Source organism: Nipponia nippon, unplaced genomic scaffold (assembly GCF_047370975.1).
Source record: "Nipponia nippon isolate SJK-2023a ecotype South Korea unplaced genomic scaffold, ASM4737097v1 scaffold_4, whole genome shotgun sequence".
Taxonomy (NCBI): domain Eukaryota; kingdom Metazoa; phylum Chordata; class Aves; order Pelecaniformes; family Threskiornithidae; genus Nipponia; species Nipponia nippon.
In genome coordinates, this window is record NW_028262358.1 from 64,612,935 (window position 1) to 64,632,197 (window position 19,263).

Consider the following 19,263-nt stretch of genomic DNA (forward strand, 5'->3'; position numbering starts at 1 on the left):
AGGGAGTTCATAGCCCCGTTTCATTACTGGAGCTGCAGCTCATGCTGATCGCAGTGCATCACTGCTACTTCCCACGCTTCAGCCTTCTACTGCACGCTTTGGCTTTGCAGAAATCTGACTCCATAGGCCTTATTGGATTACTCATTATTCACATGTAATTGTTAATGAGAGGAGGACTCGGTTTGGAAAGTAGTTGGAATCTGTTGAGTGAGAGTTGGAGTGAAACCTATTTCACCTCCTGAACATAATTGACTGTCTATCTCTAGCCACACAATGAAAGCTTTATTCTCTCTCCATGATTTTAATCTCTGTCTACAAGTTTCTCTTATTCGCTCTATTTGTGTGTCATGCTTTGCATATATCACCTTTTTCTAATTATCCTTTTGCTGAACCCAGGATGACTTCCAAGTGCTTTTCCTTTTTTTTTGGCGGCGTAAGGCTGTTCAAGGGGCAATATCTACAAAAAGCATTTATGTTTTTGTGGTTTTCTGCATGCAGACAGGAAAAGATCATGGTAGTTTTTAGGGATTTTTTAACCTCACAGCCGTAATATATGCCACTGTTGTGGTTTAACCCCAGCCAGCAACTATGCACCACACAGCCGCTCACTCACTCCCCCCCAGTGGGGTGGGGGAGAGAACTGGAAGGGTGAAAGTCAGAAAACTCCTGGGTTGAGATAAGAACAGTTTAATAATTGAAGTAAAATGAAATAGAATGATAGTAGTAGTAGTAGTAATAATAATAATAATATAATACAATACTAATGTACAAAGCAAGTGATAGACGACACAATTGCTCACCACCCCCTGACTGATGCCCAGCCTGTTCCCGAGCAGCAATCCCTTCCCCCCCGGCCAACTTGCCCCAGTTATATACTGAGCATGACGCCATAGGGTATGGCATAGCCCTGTGGCCAGTCTGGGTCAGCTCTCCTGGCTGTGCCCCCTCCCAGCTTCTTGTGCGCCACGCAGAGCATGGGAAGCTGAAAAGTCCTTGACTGGTGTAAGCACTACTTAGCAACAACTAAAACATCCGTGTGTCATCAACATTATTCTCATACTAAATCCAAAACACAGCACTATACCAGCTACCAAGAAGAAAATTAACTCTATCCCAGCTGAAACCAGGACAGCCACACACAATATATTGCCAAAATAGGCTTCACCAAAGGAGTGCGTGGCTGTTGTTCTTTGTGGCTGCTAAATAGTTTTAAAGCTTCCTAATCTTGTGATAAGAAAGTAATTCTGCTTTTTTTTTGTCACATGGAGTGCGGGATTCTAAAGTTAGCTACACAGCAACATTTGCTCTGAAATGCCTTATGCATCTTAATATTATAGCTGGTGACTAGATGGAATACTGATGGCCTAGTTAAAATAGTGCTTTTAAGAAGTACTTACTGTTTCTTCTCGTTAAGCAATAGGTGGTCTGTCTTCTATTACATTTTGAAGGGCTCCCCAGCTCATGCCTCATCTCCTTCCTCACTTCCCTCCCCTCCCGATAGGAGCTTGTGCCAAATGGATTGATTATATCACCTCTTCCTCGTCTCCAGCCGGAATTTACTCCTGGACAGTTTATAGCTATTGATTCTTGTGGCAACTTTGTCATTCAGCTCTTCTGTTACTGTTTATGGATCCTGTAACTTGCTAGAGGCTGTGTAGATGATCACCAATCGTGCTTGGTCTACCAGTCCTAAGAAGCCATCCTGAATCTCCCTTAGGTATGGAAGACAGAGACTTAACAGCTCTTTTTAAAACAGACGAACGCTTGTGCTGACGAGGCAAATCCGCAGTCCCACAGTAACTGCCATCCACACCCCAGGAATCTGAGGGAGTGAAGCCGGGCCGAAGGGTGAAGTTTTCAGGAAAAGCAGTGGGGTTAGTCAGCTGTAGCAGGGCAGAGTCCCTGCAGCCCATCCCTCCTTTACCATCCAAACTTCCTTGGCTGCAGGACGTGGGATGTACCCCTGGGGTCCCTGACCCCAGCTCCCCCAGTCCCTAGCCGTCACAATAACATGATACCCATAAACTGTTTGAGCTCCTGTTCTAATACACTTGGGATTTACACTTCCATTGCGAGGCTTTTCTATGATGTGTGTTGTCCTGCTTGTTGGAAACACCTTCCTAATGCCCAGGTGAGGTATGGCTGTACTCAGCAAATGCACACCAGTTCTCGTGACAGCTTGCCTGCTACCTCCTCGGTTTTCTTCACCTGTAACCCGTCGAAGCCGCTGTTCCCAGAGCACAGGCTGCACTTCGTGCCTGGCCGGGCCCAGCAGGTGAGCAGCTCCCCTCAGCCAGGTGCGCAGCCTGCCCTGGACGCCGGCAGGTTATTGCCAGGCCGTCCCACGACCGGCGCCTGCTGTCGCCCTCGCTGCTCCCCCCGCCCGGGCTGGCAACCCCGGCGGGGCGCAGCACCCCCGGCCGCGCCCCGGGCAGCCCCGCGGCGGAGGGCCCCCGGCGGCCGGCAGCGGCCGGAGGGGCTCGGCGGGCGGCCCCCGCAGGCCGCGCATGCTCAGGGGCCGCGGCCGGGGCGGGCGCTGGCCCCGGCCCCGGCGCCAGTGCGCTGCCAGCCCGCGGCCGCTGCCGGTCGGGGCGGCACCGCACGGCACCGCGCCGGCCGCTGCGGGCGCGGCGCTCCTTCCCCATGGGCAGCCGGGCGGTGGACGGCGCGGGCAGCGAGCGGCCCCCAGGTGGGAGGCGGGGGGGTGCCCCGTGTTTCTCCGACGGCGCCGGGGCCGGGGCTGGGGCCGGGGCCGGGGGCACTTGCCGCGCCGCAGGCTCTGCCTGCTGCGGGCGCGCCGGCGCTGAAGGGCCGGAGCCTGCGCTGGGCAAGGGAGCGGGCGCGCAGGGGCCGGGGCCGGGTTTCTCCGCGGCTGAACCCCGCGGCGCCGCGAACCGAGGCTGCCCCCGCGGTACCGGGGCTGCCCCCGCGCAAGCCCGGCGCTGTCGGGGAGGGCCGAGGGGCGGCGGCGGGCTGGCACCGGCCGGGGGTGCCGCCGCCTTCGCGGCGAGGTCTGAGCCGCGGCACGGGGGGGAAAAGTAGCGCGGCTTGGTTTAATTCCCCAGAGCCGGGAGGGTGAAAGTTTTGTGCCGGTTTTAATTTTCAAACCTGATTGCAGACTGTGTTTCCCTCTATCAGTTTGTAATACTTCTTTCTTTTGCTTTTGTATTTTAAGAAGATGGCGTGCCAGAAACAGTCGGTGAGGAATCAAGAAGGCTTACCAGAGAACAGATATTTACAATGGCTGCGACAGCTTCTATAAACTTCAGTTCAATGATATGCTATTCAATCCTGGGACCCTTTTTCCCTTCAGAGGTAAACAAACAATTTAGCTAGCTACTCTATATATGATTTTTTGCATGTTGAAACTTTTGAAAGGATCTTGAACATCGTGGGACCTTTATGGCTGGCTGTAAGCTCCGAGTTAGACTTTTCAGTTGTGGGAATTCATAGTGCTAGCCTGATGCTGGCTAAAATAGAGTGTATATAATGGTGACCTGGATCCTGTCCATGGACTAATTTTATCTTCCCCGTGGCTTCAGAAAAGACAGCAAACTAATGATATGAGATAGAAGTTGAAATGGATGTTTGGAGAAGTGAAATAGGTTTTTTTTGCCCAGTGTTCCATAGCAGTTTGGTAGTAGAGCTGAGATTAAAACTCTGCCCGTGTCTTGACTTGCATTTCAGTGCCATAGCCACTCAATGACTTTTTATTTATAGCTACCTCTCCATTAACTCATGCTGGGCCATCATGAACTGTGTTAAACTTCCTGACCTAGCAACTGGAGGGGAAAAAAATAAGGTCTGCTTATGTTGAGCAAATGCAGTGCTTAAATACAAGATGGAAAAAAAAGAGGTCGTGGTGCCTTTGCTGCAGAATTTCATTTCTCTCATGAGCAAGTTGTTACCAAATATTAACAAAGAAATGTTAAGATTACTTTTGCTGTGAATATTCCAATGTACTGCTTGTACCCAAGAAAATGACTTATCCAACTGGAAAAATACAAAAATTTGCCTGGTGCTTGTTATGGGAAAGCATGATACAGTGAAGATAACAGATATCTCTGTTCACTGGCCTCTCACCATGCGAGGGATGAAGGCTGTCTAGCTAGCTCCGTTGCACACCAGCTGAAGCTACCTGTATAAAGGCTGGTCCCCAGTTCAGTAGTTCAGCAAACAGCACAGTGTTTCTGTTCATTGAGGAATAACTATTGCTTTTACCTTGATTACATATAGCTTAAGTAGAAGTGCAACATGTCTTCGAATTGCTGTGTTGTTACCTGATGAGCCCTTACTGCCTTTGAGAAAGGAAATTGCTTTGTAACTGCGCTAATAGAGAATTAAAACAAAAATTAAATGTACAAGGCCTGAATGTTATTCACCTCAAGAATTTGCCTCCGTCTTTAGACAGTTGTGATCTTTTTTGCAGGCAGAAAAAAAAGGTGCCAGTAACACCATTGTTGGCCTGATTTTTGGATGTTTTGCTTTGGTCAATTTCTCGACTTCTTTAATCTTGGGAAATTATGTAAGTATAATTGAAGCTATGACTTATTTCTGTGATGACGCAGGTTGGTACGTGAAGACAGTTCTCTAAAGGATGAGGAAAGCAACGTCTCTTCAGTAGCACTCCTGCAGGCTTGTGTCTGCAGTAACTGGAGCCTGGCCAGTCAGTCTGAATCTGATCAAAGTATTGTCAGTACGATTTAAAAATTACTTTTTTCTGCAGTTACTGAGGGTAGCATAGGGTGGCGGACATGTAGCTGTTTTGTTTCTCTGGTTAACTTTTCTGTTTGCTTCAGAGTAATATGCTGATCAATTCTCCTTTCTATTACCTCCCTTCCCCATACCCCCCATTTTATTTATTGCACTTACTTATATGTTCTGTTTGCCTTTGGCAATGTTCTTAAGTTGGTGGGTTTGTTTTTTTTTTTTCTCTTTAGTTATCTGCACCCCTTCTTCTTTTCTGGTATATTGTGTTTTTCTTAACATTTCCTCCTATTATGACTCGCTGCTGCTTAACTCCATTTCCCCTTCCACTTCATTATACAGCAATATGAGATAAATGTCTCCAGTTCTTGCAGCTTCAATTTTCCCATAGATTCGGGACTTTTCTCGTGCTGGAGAAATTACAAATAAATTATATAACAGTTTGTTTATATGCTGGAGCACCACTGTCTATGCATTTTTGGCTAGGGCTGCTCAGGATCAGGCCCTAAGTTGGGGCTGCTGCAGTTTCAGAGTCTTCTCTTTCTTTGGCTGGGCAGTCTCTTTGCTGACCCTATGGTGAATGATTTTTCTCTGGTGGTGAAGTGGCTCATCAAGGTGTCACACAAGTGCCATTGGTAAGTCCAGTCTCGGTGCCTGTGGTGGCATTCAACTATGGCACAACCCTCACCGAGTACTTTGCAGGGGAGAGAGAGAGTGAGCGTGCCATCCTCACTGCAGACGAGTGAAGTGAGCACCAATAGAGGTGGACAGTCTGGCCATCAGAAATCCTGAGGGTTTCAGTGAAACTCATCAAAATATGGGCTTTAGTAATAATGGCTGAAACACAGGGACTTTGTCCAGGCCTGAACAAGAAAAGAGTCTGCAAAACCTGCTGTCCTTAGGGGAAGTTATGGCATGGAATTAGAAGCTGAGATGTACTTTGTTACGGGATTGAGTTAGCTTTATGGCATGCCTCTTGTCATCCTTCACCCTGGTGATGGAGTCTGAAGTAATGTGGGGTCCTTTCCCTGGTAATGAATGGGGAAGCCTGAAGGTACCATGCTTCCTATGCCAAAGCTTTGTGCTATTAAAGGTTGTGATAAATTTGCTTTAAAATTGGCTTCCATTGACTCTCCTGAACCATATACTTTACAGGTATTGCTGACTTGGCATCACTGACAGTGCTGGAGGGGGAATGAGGAATGCTGCTGTAAACTGCTGCTCTGCTGAGCTGCAGCGCAGTGCTGTGAAATAGTTAACTGCACCGTTGTCTTACCATTCTGAAAACTGGGTTAAGTCACTTAACCGTTTAGAATATTTTTAGGTTCAGTATTGCATGAAGACACACCGGCAGGAGCAGTGTGTCCAGATCTTTTAGTTACATACGCTATTAGAAGCCCATAATGTTTTGATTTCTTAACAGTAACTTTGAAAGGTTTTTGATCTAGGCTTGAAATAATAACGTGTAAAAATGATATTTAATTTACAGCTTACGCACATTGGAGCAAAATTCATGTTTGTGGCAGGGATGTTTGTTTCGGGATGTGTGACCATTCTGTTTGGGTGAGTAATTTTTGTTGGTTGGTTTTGTTGCATTTCTCTTCTAATCATTTTCATCCATATGAAAAGATGGACACAAAACTGGAAACTCTGGGGCATCTTTCAGGTGTTGGTTAGGTCACCTAACTTTTTGCATCTTTGCTTTTTACCCGTCCCTTGTAAAGCAGAAGAAAGAAACACTTCTCCCTTTCGGTAGGTTTCAAAGCCTGTTTAGTGCTTCGAAAGCAAAGGAGGAAGGTTCTACATATTTAAATAACTACCATAGTTGATGAATAGCAAGAAGTCTGTCAAAGTGCAGCAATAAGGGAACTATTTATGCATAGTGTTTTAATTATTCTTTTCTTAAAAATATAGAGTGCAAATGAGCAGCTTTGCCTGGGAGGCGAAGAGGCTAAGCCACTCGTTTTAGCAAAATAGAAGTTTTATTAACAACGAAGGAAGCTCTTATTAGGTAGTTGTAACTCATTGCCTCAGTTGCTTGGAAAAGTTATGAAATACAACAGAAGATGGCATTGGAGTTTTTCACAGGTTAGGGTATTTGTGCTCTTTTCATCGCCAAAGAATGGGGGAAAGGGAGAAAGCTGCCAGAAATAGTTTGGTAAAGTTTGAATGACTTCACTGATGTGATTCAAAAAGATGTGGCAATAGAAGGCATTGCATGCCTTGTAACTGTGTCCTTTAATGAGTAAGAAGTGGTGCTCCAGGGACTTTAGCAGATAACTCAGTGCATCCTGAGAGATCTCCATTTACTGTTTTTTTTTTCAGAATGCTGGACAAGGTGCCAAGTGGACCAATGTTCATCGGTTTGTGCTTTTTAATAAGAGCAATGGATGCAGTAGGTTTTGCAGCAGCAATGACAGCATCGTTTTCAATCCTTGCAAAGGCATTTCCCAGTAATATAGCTACTGTCCTGGTAAGTGCAAAAACCAGTGTTACAGCTGAGTAGCTGCAGTATGATAAATTGCCAGTAGGCAGCCTAAAACCAGGAGGAAAAAAATCTGATATCTCATACGCCGGCATATTTGAAATCGTCACTTAATATTTGTAATCTAGAATCACAATCCTAGAACAACTTTAGACCTTAGCATAACTCCAATTAGATGTAAATTAAGCAGTATGTATTAGTTGCTTATGTTTTGAAGACAGCTGAGCACTGATGGCAGTAGTTATCTCTTCAGTTGAAATCGGACCATTAAAATACTAATACATCATAAATATTTGTTATCGTTGGTGAGCAACACAAGTAAAAGCATTATTTGGATGCAGTTAGGTTAACTCATGGGCATTCCATGTGTTGAAGTTTACCAGAATGTCTCAAATCTATCTAGAACTAATTTTAAGGACTTGCTAGTCGTATGCTGTTATTAGTTATTTCCTTTCCTAGGAAAGGAGAAGGCTGGGACCCTCAGACCCTAGGCTGACCTAGGGTAAAGAACTTGGCTATTGCTGACTGTGCCTGCTCTCGGGTCATTTGACCACTCTGACTTGTATCAGTAAAATTAAAGATGAGGATAAATCCCTATGCTATCTTTGTGGGTCCCAGAAGTTAGCAAAACTTTAACTGTAAGCAATTATTACCACCAGCCATTACTTGTTAAAACAGGATGGTCTAAGCACTGATTAGTCAAGTATTGAGGCAGATGTGAACAGTGGTGACCATGGTGTTGTAACACGAGATTTAAGTGTAACTGTATTGTTGTCCTTTTGAAAATTAGTATCTTATAAAAGATGCCAGATCATGAAATTATAGCCAAAATAACCTGAGTTATCACCATTGCAATTTCACTGTTATTTCCTACCCCTAGTCAGTGAATCCAAGTGGTCGGTTATGGAGAGAAAGCTTTAACTTGGCACATGTGCCTCATCCCAGTAGGTTTGTTTGGGTCCTCCCCCTCAGGCTGGAGTGTAACTGCAGGTGGGAGAGATGATCACTTCAGCCCGAGTTGTCCTACAGATGCTTTCCATCAGTAGCACATTTGTCTTGCCTCAGGACTGGGATGTGTTAGGTGACAGCAGAGTGGCTAACGCTGCACTACAGGTGGTTCCCCATAGTGAAGCAAAAGAGGTGATGGCTGTCAGCAGGCAACTGTAAAATTCCTTTCATTGTCCCAGTTTGTGAAGGTTGCCACTAGCCATTATCCACCTTAGTGATGCAGTGCCTTTTTCTTTTCACTGGCCTATGTTGCGCTGCTCCTTAGAAAAATGGATTGCTTTTATTGTTACAGTACAGTTTCTCAGCATTCTGATTTTTTTTTTTTTTGCTTGCTTTCTATTTCATCCTTTAGGGCAGCCTTGAAATTTTTACAGGACTTGGACTGGTGCTGGGCCCGCCTTTAGGTGGCTTTTTGTACCAGTCATTTGGTTTTGAGGTCCCTTTCATTACGCTGGGATGCGTAGTGTTGGTCTTGGTGCCTGTGAATATGTGCATATTACCAAAATATGGTAAGCACCCTTCTTCCTCTCTCCTTCACTCACCTTATTTTCTCATGTATATAACTGTGTTTTAGAAAAGTATCAGTTTCTGGAGTTTGATATAACTCGGAGGGCAAAGCTCCAGCTGAATTATCTTGATCAGGCCCATGTTTTCATGTGAACTAAAATTAATGTGTGCAGATGGCCTGGAATGAATCCAACACCTCATGCCCATCTCTGCAAACACTAAGAACTCTGTGTGGAAGTGAACTGAGATAAATTTTTGTTTTCTTTTGTCTCTTTAGCTTCAGGGCTTGTAAAGGATCATTTGTGTCTTCTTCGTATCAGCTTGTCATTGCAGCTAGTTGAAGAAAAGCTGAAGATGGGTTTTGCCTAAAACAAGAGAACTTGGCATGTTTAAGGGGTTAACAGAGGGGAAAAAAACAGAATTATAGGGAGAGCAAAAAGGGTTTATTTGTACTGAATGATGCAGGATCTGATTAACATAAAAGAATGTTAAAGTTAACAAAGGAGGGGTTTAATTGACCTGTTGGAGGTCATGTAAATTTGATTAAATTTAGGTGGTCCTGTTTGGACAGGAAATTAACTTAAAGATAAGTCTTCACACAAGATCATAATTGCAAGGTTCTGTTAGTCTTTTCTAGAATAAAAACTAGTGACTTTAAAATACATCTAAAAAATATTTTTCCGCTTAAATATGAAAACCTTGGGGAATAACTTCATATATATTGGCTTTTAGAAGAAACTTAGAGTAGTTGTCCATGTGCTGCTACTGCTGGCTTTGCCGCCACCTCATTGAGCTCTGAAATTGTATGGAGTCATGATATTACTAGCCAATTTGAAACTACGTTAAATAAATGTTAGCTCTGAGCTGGTGGATGCTAATGAATGAACTTTTATTTCTATTTATACTTTGAGACCACATTCAACTATTAAAGCACCAACAGTATCAGGAAGGGAGCCTGACTTAGAAATGACATCTAACCATGACATCCGAAAGAACCTTCCTGTCCTTAGTACAAATTGAACACGTAGGAGACCCAAATGACCAGTTGCTTAAAAATTCGGACAGATCTCAACTGATAAATAGCAATGTTTTTATTTTACTTTCAAAGCATGTTTCTCTGATTGGATATGAATGGTTTGTGCATGTTGTTTTAAGTTGAGACGTATCCATGAGATTTTCTGTGTAAAAGGGCTAGCAGAGAAGTAATCGTATTTTCACATAACTGGGAATAGTACATGCTTTTGTTTTTTTTCAAGTTGGGGATTTGCAATGTTGGAATCTAAATTGTGTACTTTTCTTATTTTATTCACCTATCAAATTTGGTTTTTTAATATAAAAATAGTATCGAGAGTAATAGTCTACTGTTGACTCTCATTTGTTAGATAACAAGAGTAATAGGACTAGAAAAAGGGAAATAATGATTTCTCTTATAAAGCAAGAAGGTCAATCATGAGCTTATGCTGCTGAAAATAATGCAATTTTCCCCCCTTTTTCTCTTGAAACAGATTCGATCCCTAGCAAGGACTCCTTTTGGAAGCTCATTCTTCTGCCAAAAGTCTTACTACTCTGTTCTACTATATTTTCTTTAAGTGCATGCTTGGGCTTTTTGGATCCCACAATGTCTCTGTTTATCCTGAAGAAGGTAAGTCCTGTTAACATGCAGGGAAGTCTTGACTTGCTAAATAGTAAATAACTGGTTATAAATGTGGTTTAAATATCCTAAACAAAATTAAACCTTATCCAACTACACTGCTTTAATTAACTGTTAATAATATGACTTCCAAATAACTTGATTTCCACAGTACTGACAAATCGCAATTTCTTTTGATACCGTTTGTGGCTGCTGGGTCTCGGTAACTTTGAGAATGAGGAAATGTAAGGCCTTTAAAAATGTGTTTTCTGAACTTACTTGGCTTTCCACTGCAGAGTACCTTCTCTGAACAGGGCATAGCAGCTGGTTTTGTGAGCGAGGGACTTTTTCCTCCTTTCTGAAAGCAAATTCTGTAAAACTGCAAGTCACTGACTGTTTTATTTACTTTTAATATTTATGTATTTGTTTCCTACTTAATTTTATTTCTTTATTTTCCCCATGGTGTTTAAGGTAATGAATTTGAAGTAAACAGTTTAAGATTCTATTTCTGTGTGAAATTAAACAACACTTTTTGAGTGGTTTATTTATGAATTGTTTTTCCAGGGAATAGCATTTCACAGGTTGTTATGCTCCTACTTTTTGTCTGTCTCATCCAGTACTTAGAGCACTCATCCAGGGTGGAGGAGACTTGATGCTAACCTCTTCCATCAGTGGAGATGTGAATGTATGTCTTCAACCACCCAGGAGGGATCTGTAATTATTCCACTGTAGAATATTGTACACTGGTGTGGCTCTTCTGCTTTCCCTCTGCTCTGCGCTAACAGATAACTTGCTGTGAAAGGGCTGTAGCCTTCTTGGCAGGTGTTCTAACCACTAAATTAGAGCTGTTATCATGTGCTTGCATATGGCAAGGAAGTAGTGAATATTTATGTAGTCCATGCCACATGAAACATTTTGGAATACCTTCTAACTGGTAGTTAAAGGACTTATTTGAGAGACTGGTATGTTTTTGGTTCATTACACATTTTGTTTCAATACAGAAATGTGACTCTGCATTAGGAAAATGTAGGCCTCGAGGTGTTTGCAAAAACCCTCTTACTCGTTCTCATAAAAATCCTCCTTTGGCTGAAAAGCCAGAGTTGTGTTTTATAGCGCTGCTTACTTTTAAGATGCACTGATTAGCAGTGGATGACTATAGTATTTATGCTTTTCTAAGTGGAACTAAAACTGAAGATTGGAGAGGTAAAGACTAAATCCATCTAAATTTCGGTGGCTGAGGTGTCTGTTTCAAATGTGCCAGATACTGATGTTGGAATCCTGCTGGTGTAGGGACATAGTATAGTGTTTCCTCCTGAGATGATTTAGGCTTTATCTGAGTACAGTTGTGTCAGGTGTTTTCACTCCCTGCTTAGAAATGGAAGTGGAAGGAAACTGAAGCTCTGCTAATGACTTCAAATACTTGAAAAACCTCTGTATAGTTGTCAGTAGAATACTTAAAATCATGCATTTCAGTATTTTGACCTAAAATATAATTCTTGGATTGTCCTTTAATGAATACAGCATATATGGTTTCTTTTTTTGTTTTGTCTTCCTTCCCATAGTTCAAACTCCCAGCTGGTTACGTGGGCTTGGTGTTCCTTGGTTTGGCACTCTCGTACTCCCTGTCTTCTCCCCTCCTCGGCCTCCTGAGCGACAAACTGCCAGTGAGTACTACCCTGCTGTTTGCGCAGGGTTGGTAAAGCACTCTCTGCATTTAGTTAAAACTGGAGGACTTCCCATATTTGAAGCGATGGACATAGGTCTGGTCCTGTAAAGGGATCTGTCTTTCAGGACCTTGCACGTGCACTGAATATTGCCAACTTGAAGGTCTCTTTTGCAAGGTCTGGGTAGTACAAGAATGTCCAAAATAGTAAAGGGTGTTGGACAAGTATCCTGTAGTTGAAATGTGTCGCGCTTTTCCGGTGAACTAAGCACAATCTATTTCCAGCCAATATGGAATGGAGAGTGGGAAAACGTGTCCCAGTTATTCACGCTTTTGTCCACATCTGATTTTATCAGCTTTTGAGAAGAGGAGTAAAGATGTTCTGGTTAGCTGTATTGACTTTCTCTCTTAAAAAGTGTAATATCCAAATTAGATCAGCACACTGACTGACTATGGTTCTCTAACTCTTAACTGCACCATAGAAAGAGACTTTGACAGTGATATACCTAAAACTGCCTGGTTGACAGCCAATGCTAATTGATCAAGGAAACCTAGACTTCGAATGCTGGGCACGAAGGACAGTGCCAGTTTTCTGACACTGTTTTTTTTCCTGACACAAACTAATAATGGCCTTTTTACATGAGAATCACATGCAATGCTATATGGTATTTCTTATATTAAGGAAGAGTAAGACCTAAAATACTTTGCTAACAGAGAAGCACTGTTATTCAGTATCCTGAAGCAATCTCTGTATTAAGCAGCTGCTGCCAGTGATTGCCGTGGCAGTGAGGACACATGAATTCAGTATTTCTTGATGGTGTTCAGAACTGGCAGAGAAATCGTGAATTCCCAGTTTGTATGTAATGATGGTCTCTACAGGAGCAGTACTTTTCAGGAGATGGAGATTTAGAAGAGGGGTATTAGGAAAGACAAAATAGTTACATTACAAATTCACATCTTTAAGTTACATACCTCTTCCTTTTCTTTCACAGTACCTCAGGAAGTGGCTGCTCGTATCTGGAAGCTTAATGACAGCACTGTGCTTTTTCATGTTAGGACCTGCTCCTGTACTGCACATTGAAAGGTACAGAACTGCCTCTTCTTGAACCTGTCCCCTTATGTGATGTTTTTGTGATAGCTATCATGATCATAGTCATGTATGTCCACAAGTCTATAGTTAACATCCCTGACCAAGTTTCTTTTAACTTGAGGCTATGAATGTAAAGCAGTGGAAGCACCTGAAAACTGAAATTTTACAGCTTCATAAAATAGATGCTTTTCCTTTTGTTACTGTCTTTACTCCTGTTAATGTATGTGTGGTGGGAAGAATGCTGCATTTTATTTTCCTTTCCTCCCAATTTTGTGGTATTTCCAGTGCAGTAAAACAAAGTTCTCTTTCTGTCTTATTTTTCAGTTTTCTCCATTTCATCAATGTTTCTGAACTATGGATTTATTTGCATGGCTGTGCAGCAGTGTTGATTTTTTTCTTCTCTATGTGTATATATTACTTAAGAAAATGCCAGGTTATAGCTTTGTTTTCAGCTAGCTAAGTAGAGACAGTGTCTGTTTCACCTGAACACTGCATTGCCATAGCTCTCAAGTTAATTCACAGCAGAACACCGCTACATTTACAAAACAACTGTATAGTCCTTTTGTCCTAGGTTATATACTCTGTTAAAGCTGATGATAGGCTTGCTCTCTCTGGTGACCAGCAACAGGGCACAAGGCAGTGGAATGAAGCTGCATCAAGGGAAAATTCAGATTGGACATTAGGAAAAGGTTCTTCACTGAGAGGGTGATCGGTCACTGGAACAGGCTCCCCGGGGAAGTGGTCACAGCACCAAGCCCATCAGAGCTGAAGGAGTATCTGGATGACGTTCTTAGTCATATGGTTTAGTTTTAGGTATTCCTGTGAGGAGCAGGGAGTTGGACTCGATGATCCTTATGGGTCCCTTGAGATATTCTGTGATTCTACAATGTGCAGAATTAGTCAACTCCTTCTTCCCAGATGCCTACTTTTAAAAAAAAAGATTAAATAGATTTGAAACTGAGCTGGTGAGAAAAGGAAATCAGTAAAATCTTCAACATTCTCTTCCTTAGCTAAGTCTATTTGGGTATAATGTATCAGCCTACAAATTGTACCTGCAAAGTCCTTCACTTGTGCAACAAAGCAAGTCTGGAGCTTGGATATATGTATTGCTAAGTTAAGCTTGTCTGTCCACCACTTTCCTATGTGCTCCTCTTAAATTGAACTGCATTTCATACAGAAATATTTAACTCAAGCACAGGATTTTTCAATTCCCTTACAAAGTCTTTTTCTAAGCGTAGAGCTGTATCTTCAAGTCTTAGTGTTCATTTAAAGTCGAGTTCTTGGCTTCAAGAAACCCAGTTTTCTGCAGTCATTGAGAGCTGATAAAACAGCAAATGGTGTCCTTATTTGAAAAGAGTCTTCAGCAGCTAACTTCTTTTAAATGCCTCTTTTTCAGTCAGCTGTGGATGTTTGTGCTAGTGCTGGTTTTGGTTGGCTTTTCCCTTGGCATGAGTGCTATCCCTGTGTTTCCAGAAATACTGCACTGTGCATAGTAAGTAATTCTGTCCAGCACATCTTTCATGTTACTGACAGTAGGAAATGGCAACTAATTTTCAGGGGTGAATATGAAGTGGGGTTTTGGTGTGCCCTTTTCCCCCCGCTTTTTGAGACAAAGGCAGTGAGTAACACTTAAACGCTTCCACTGCTCGTCTTAGTTTTTTCTGACTGAGCACCCCAGTCATTATACTCCAAATATAATTTTGTAAATGTGTATCTCAGTACTGTGAACACACTGAAGTCCATCAGACTTTGGGTTTCATAGTATGGGACGACCTGTGTGTGGTTTCATATAGATAGGATTTATTTCAGCTTCTGAGGATGATTAACAGCAAGCAGTTTTCACTGGATTTTCTGTCTGCATTGGCATTAACAGCTGCACCTACAGGAGTCATACTTGCTCACAGTACGGGGTCTGTGATGTGACTTGACAGTAATGACTAGAAGGGTCTTGATTTACTCGTATTAGTATGTTCCTTTTGGAACAAGGTGTTTTCTTCTTACAAACCACCTGTCGCTGTAATACGCTTGCTGTATGAAACATGGGGAATGAGCAATGGTGTAATGTTAGGAATCTCACTCGGAAGACATCAGAGATGACAAGTAGCACTGCAATCCTCCAGAGGCAGCAAAGAAGAAAGTACTGGGTAAACAAACATGATTCCACTGTACGCTTTTGCTTTTTAACTATTTATGTTGTGTGTAAATTAAAAGGAGGGGAAAAAAACTTTCTCTATAGGGGAAGGCTATAGACTGAGAGACAATAATGAGACAATAAATACTACTCTACCTGGTCTGTCTTTCTGCAGTGAGAATGGATTTGAAGAAGGTCTGAGTCTGCTGGGACTGGTGTCTGGGCTCTTCAGTGCCATGTGGTCCCTTGGGTAGGTATACAGTCACCTTTTTGTAAGCTGTGAACGTCTGGTCATTCTATGCTATTGCCACACGAAAGCCTGCTGCATTACAACCAGAAGTCTTGCACTGCAGTCATTGTGTTGACCTTGATTCAAAAGTTTCTTACTAAACAGGTGCCTGGTGGACATGTTAAAACAAAGCTTTTTACCTAACAAAGGGAATGGACTCTGAACTTGTCTTCCTCGAAATGTATTGCCCTGCATATCAGAAAGCTGCAATGATTAAGTGGATGTTAGCTTGCGCTTCTGTGTGGTCGTTTTTGTTGTCACTGAAATATTTAATACAGAGAGAGGTGAACCCTAATTTTTTTACAAAGCTAACTCCACCCACACAGAGCAAGCTAGAAGGTATCTGCTCCTGACTAATTCTGTTCTCCCTCTTTCATTTTCCACATTTCCTCCTTTTGTCTGGGATAGCTTAGGGTAGAATCTTCTTTCAGCCACAGCCATTATTTAAGGTCTGTGTTTGCATAGCTTAGCAGAGTGTGTCTGTGTGGTCGTAACAGAAATGAGTGAAAGGTGCTACTGGCTGAGTGACCCTTCAGAGTTGTCACTCAGTGGGAAGTGACAGAGTCCCCCTATTGACAGCCACTTCCAGAATTTTTTTTATCTGTCCTTATAGTCCTCTGTGGCTGCAGGTGGGTTTCAGCGGTAGAAATTTGCACCATTTTTTCCAAGCTAACTGAAGTTCTAGCTGTCCTGTTGATTTGACATAGGGTTCAGTACAGATATGGGTAGTATAAAGTTACCGAAACTGTTTTATGCTGTTATCATACCTGGTTTTATTATGTGACTTGCTTCCAGAAAGTCTCTCTGGTTTTACACAGTTTTGTCCCTTTCTGTAGTGAGAGACCGTATCATGTAAGACCTTTCATAAAGTGACAGCAGCTGCATAACCTTTTCACGGCATTCTTAGACAGGCATGAAGGTGCAGGGCAGTTACATACAGCTCAACCTTGCAGTGACAGCGTCTGTCACAGTGTGTCTCCCCACCTGCCTATATCCATCTCGAAGTTTGGGAGATTTACATTTTGAGGGGTGAGAGTTGAAATTTCTTTTATGATAGAATTGATTGATGTAGATGCCATGTTAGAACATGGTCCTTAATGGGGCCTCTAAGCCATTCCAGATACAGAAGAGAGTGCATTCAGCTTTCTGATGTGGATCCTATGTCCAGCTGAGGAGGTAACTAGGTAGGTTTATTGGGGCCATGGCAAACAAAGAATTAATACTTATTGTGGATTATAGGAAAGTTAGGTCTGTGGAAGACAATCTCTTTGTTGACAGAGAGAATCAATGGACGGAGGCCATAAAACACAATAAAAAAGTTCTCTGAGAATATGATGTGTTATCTTTTTTGTTTGGGATGCCAATACCTTATTTTGATTTGTTGCAGGGCATTTACAGGTCCCACTCTGGGAGGATTTCTAAATGAAAAGCTGGGTTTTGAATGGGCCTCAGCTATCCAAGGAGGATGGGCACTGTTAAGTGTAAGTAATTACACATTTTTTGCTTTTTATTTCTATTCCAATTATGAGCTATTACATAAGGTTATTATTCTTACAATTGTAATTGACTGTTTCCTCAAAGGGTCTTGCAACTGGAATATTCTATATCACTGAAGCAACAAGGAGAAGGTATGGTGAGATATTTATTCTTTATTTTACTTGCAGCCATAGAGAGCAAACCTTTGAAACCTGTGCTTCCATTTTTTCCTCACTACCAACCTGATAACGAATGACAGGATGAGCAGTAAAAATATTACTGAAATACTTTGTATGCTTTCCGAAATCCCTACTGACCTAAACAGAGACCTAAACCAGGCAATGCCTGTTCTACACAAGTGACAGGACTGTGGCAATAACGAGCAAACCCTACTTATGGTTCCTCCAGGAGTGTGTCTGTGAGCTGGAATTGGCCGGATGGTCGTATCCAGAGAGTAGTGGTCAACGGCTCAGTGTCCAGATGGAGATCAGTGATGAGTGGTGTCCTTTAGGGGTCTGTATTGGGACCAATATCTTCACCAACGACATAGACAGCAGGATCGGGTGCACTCTAAGCAAATTTGCAGGTGACACCAAGCTGAGTGCTGTGGTTGACACGCCCGAGGGACAGGATGGCATTCAGAGGGACCTGGGCAAGTTCAAGAAGTGGGCCTATGTGAACCTCATGAGGTTCAACAAGGCCAGGTGCAGGGTCCTGCACCTGGGTCAGGGTGACCCCCAGTATCAATACAGGCTGGGGGATGAAGGGATTGAGAGCAGCTCTGTGGAGAAGGACTTGGGGGTACTGCTGGATGAAAAGCTGAACATGAGCCGGCAATATGCACTCACAGCCCAGAAGGCCAACCGTATCCTGGGCTGCATCAAAAGAAGCAGGGCCAGCAGGTTGAGGGAGGTGATTCTGCCCCTCTACTCTGCTCTGGTGAGACCCCACCTGGAGTCCTGTGTCCAGCTCTGGGGTCCTCAGCACAGGAAAGACATGAACCTGTTGGAGCAGGTCCAGAGGAGGGTCATGAAGATGATCAGAGGGCTGGAACACCTCTCCTATGAGGAAAGGCTGAGAGAGTCGGGGTTGTTCAGCCTGGAGAAGAGAAGGCTCTGGGGAGACCTGATTGTGGCCTTTCAATACTTAAAGGGGGCTTATAAGAAAGATGGGGACAAACTTTTTAATAGGGCCTGTAACAATAGGACAAGGGGTAATGGTTTTAAACTAAAAGAGGGTAGACTCAGACTAGATAGGAAGAAGGAGTTTTTTACAGTGAGGGTGGTGAAACACTGGAACGGGTTGCCCAGAGAGGTGGTAGATGCCCCATCCCTGGAAACATTCAAGGTCAGGTTGGACGGGGCTCTGAGCAACCTGGTCTAGTTGAAGATGTCCCTGTTCATTGCAGGGGGGTTGGACTAGATGATCTTTAAAGGTCCCTTCCAACCCAAACCATTCTATGATTCTGTGAAATTATAGGTGTGAAAACAATAGTACGTGGTTCCGTGCAGTAGTGGGGAACCAAATCTAGTGATCCACGTAGCTCTTTCCACGTAACATGTGGCTTTTTTGCTATAATGTTGGTATTGCATAGAATTATCTAGAGAATATTATGTCTGTTTCTTCCCTTCTGTTCTTGTCCTTGTGCAAACAGTTCCAGTTCCAGCCTGCAAAATCCTCCTGGTAATAATGAAGAAAGAACTCATCTGATGGGCAGCGAAACATAGCCAGACATACTTTCCATTCTCTGTTTACTGTTGTGGTTTAACATAGTGTTGAGATGAGTGGACTTAACAGTGTTTCATTATTCTGGAGCTGGGATACATGATCCCTTAGTGAACAACCAGTTGTGGTTTAGTTGTAGCATTACTGTTTTGAAATACTGACTGCCTTTCTTTTGGAAGTTCTCATGTGGATTGGCTGAAGTGATGAGTAACCCTCAGATGTCAGCCTGCTTAATTGTATTCCATATACAGTGCACCACTGACTGTGACAAGATGAGTTTTCAAATGTCTGGTTTCTGTACTTGAGCCTGCTGTGCATTATTCTAGGGTAAAGCTACTATTTTGCTACCGTGATTTTCTGTATTTTTTTAAAGAAAGTTCATTATCTTGTAATACTTTAACTGATAACATAAAATGTTGAAACAGAATTTGAAATGACAAAGCATTAAGCACAATATTGTTTTCAATAAAGCAACTTTTTTTTCCTAAGTTTTGTGAATTTTCTTAGACAACAAGAGTCTAAAAGACTTTGTGTCTACCAACACATGTATTA

At 42.7% G+C, this 19,263-nt stretch overlaps 1 protein-coding gene across 3 annotated transcripts; it reads left to right on the forward strand.

The window, feature by feature from the left end:
• Window positions 1-2,529: 2,529 nt before the first annotated feature.
• Window positions 2,530-19,199, forward strand: SLC18B1 (solute carrier family 18 member B1). Of its 3 annotated transcripts, none has more exons than XM_087777470.1 (14): window positions 2,530-2,689; window positions 3,179-3,315; window positions 4,430-4,525; window positions 6,197-6,270; window positions 7,033-7,180; window positions 8,553-8,709; window positions 10,213-10,349; window positions 11,900-12,001; window positions 12,993-13,084; window positions 14,487-14,582; window positions 15,397-15,471; window positions 16,898-16,991; window positions 17,092-17,138; window positions 18,641-19,199. In XM_087777470.1, exons 1-14 carry the CDS (start codon window positions 2,644-2,646, stop codon window positions 18,711-18,713), a joined length of 1,374 nt encoding a protein of 457 aa, XP_087633596.1. In that variant the 5' UTR covers window positions 2,530-2,643; the 3' UTR covers window positions 18,714-19,199. The 3 variants fall into 3 exon arrangements, with proteins under 3 accessions (XP_087633596.1, XP_087633595.1, XP_087633597.1); XM_087777469.1 differs by having other exon boundaries at window positions 2,533-2,689; window positions 3,176-3,315; XM_087777471.1 differs by lacking the exon at window positions 14,487-14,582 and having other exon boundaries at window positions 2,533-2,689; window positions 3,176-3,315.
• The last annotated feature ends 64 nt before the right edge of the window (window positions 19,200-19,263 follow it).

Excerpts from the sequence above, each read along its gene's own strand:
- SLC18B1 (XM_087777469.1), top strand. The coding sequence starts at position 2,644 with ATGGGCAGCCGGGCGGTGGACGGCGCGGGCAGCGAGCGGCCCCCAG. Across the intron at positions 3,316-4,429 it reads GACCCTTTTTCCCTTCAGAG|GCAGAAAAAAAAGGTGCCAG; the intron begins GTAAACAAACAA and ends TCTTTTTTGCAG. Across the intron at positions 10,350-11,899 it reads CTCTGTTTATCCTGAAGAAG|TTCAAACTCCCAGCTGGTTA; the intron begins GTAAGTCCTGTT and ends TCCTTCCCATAG.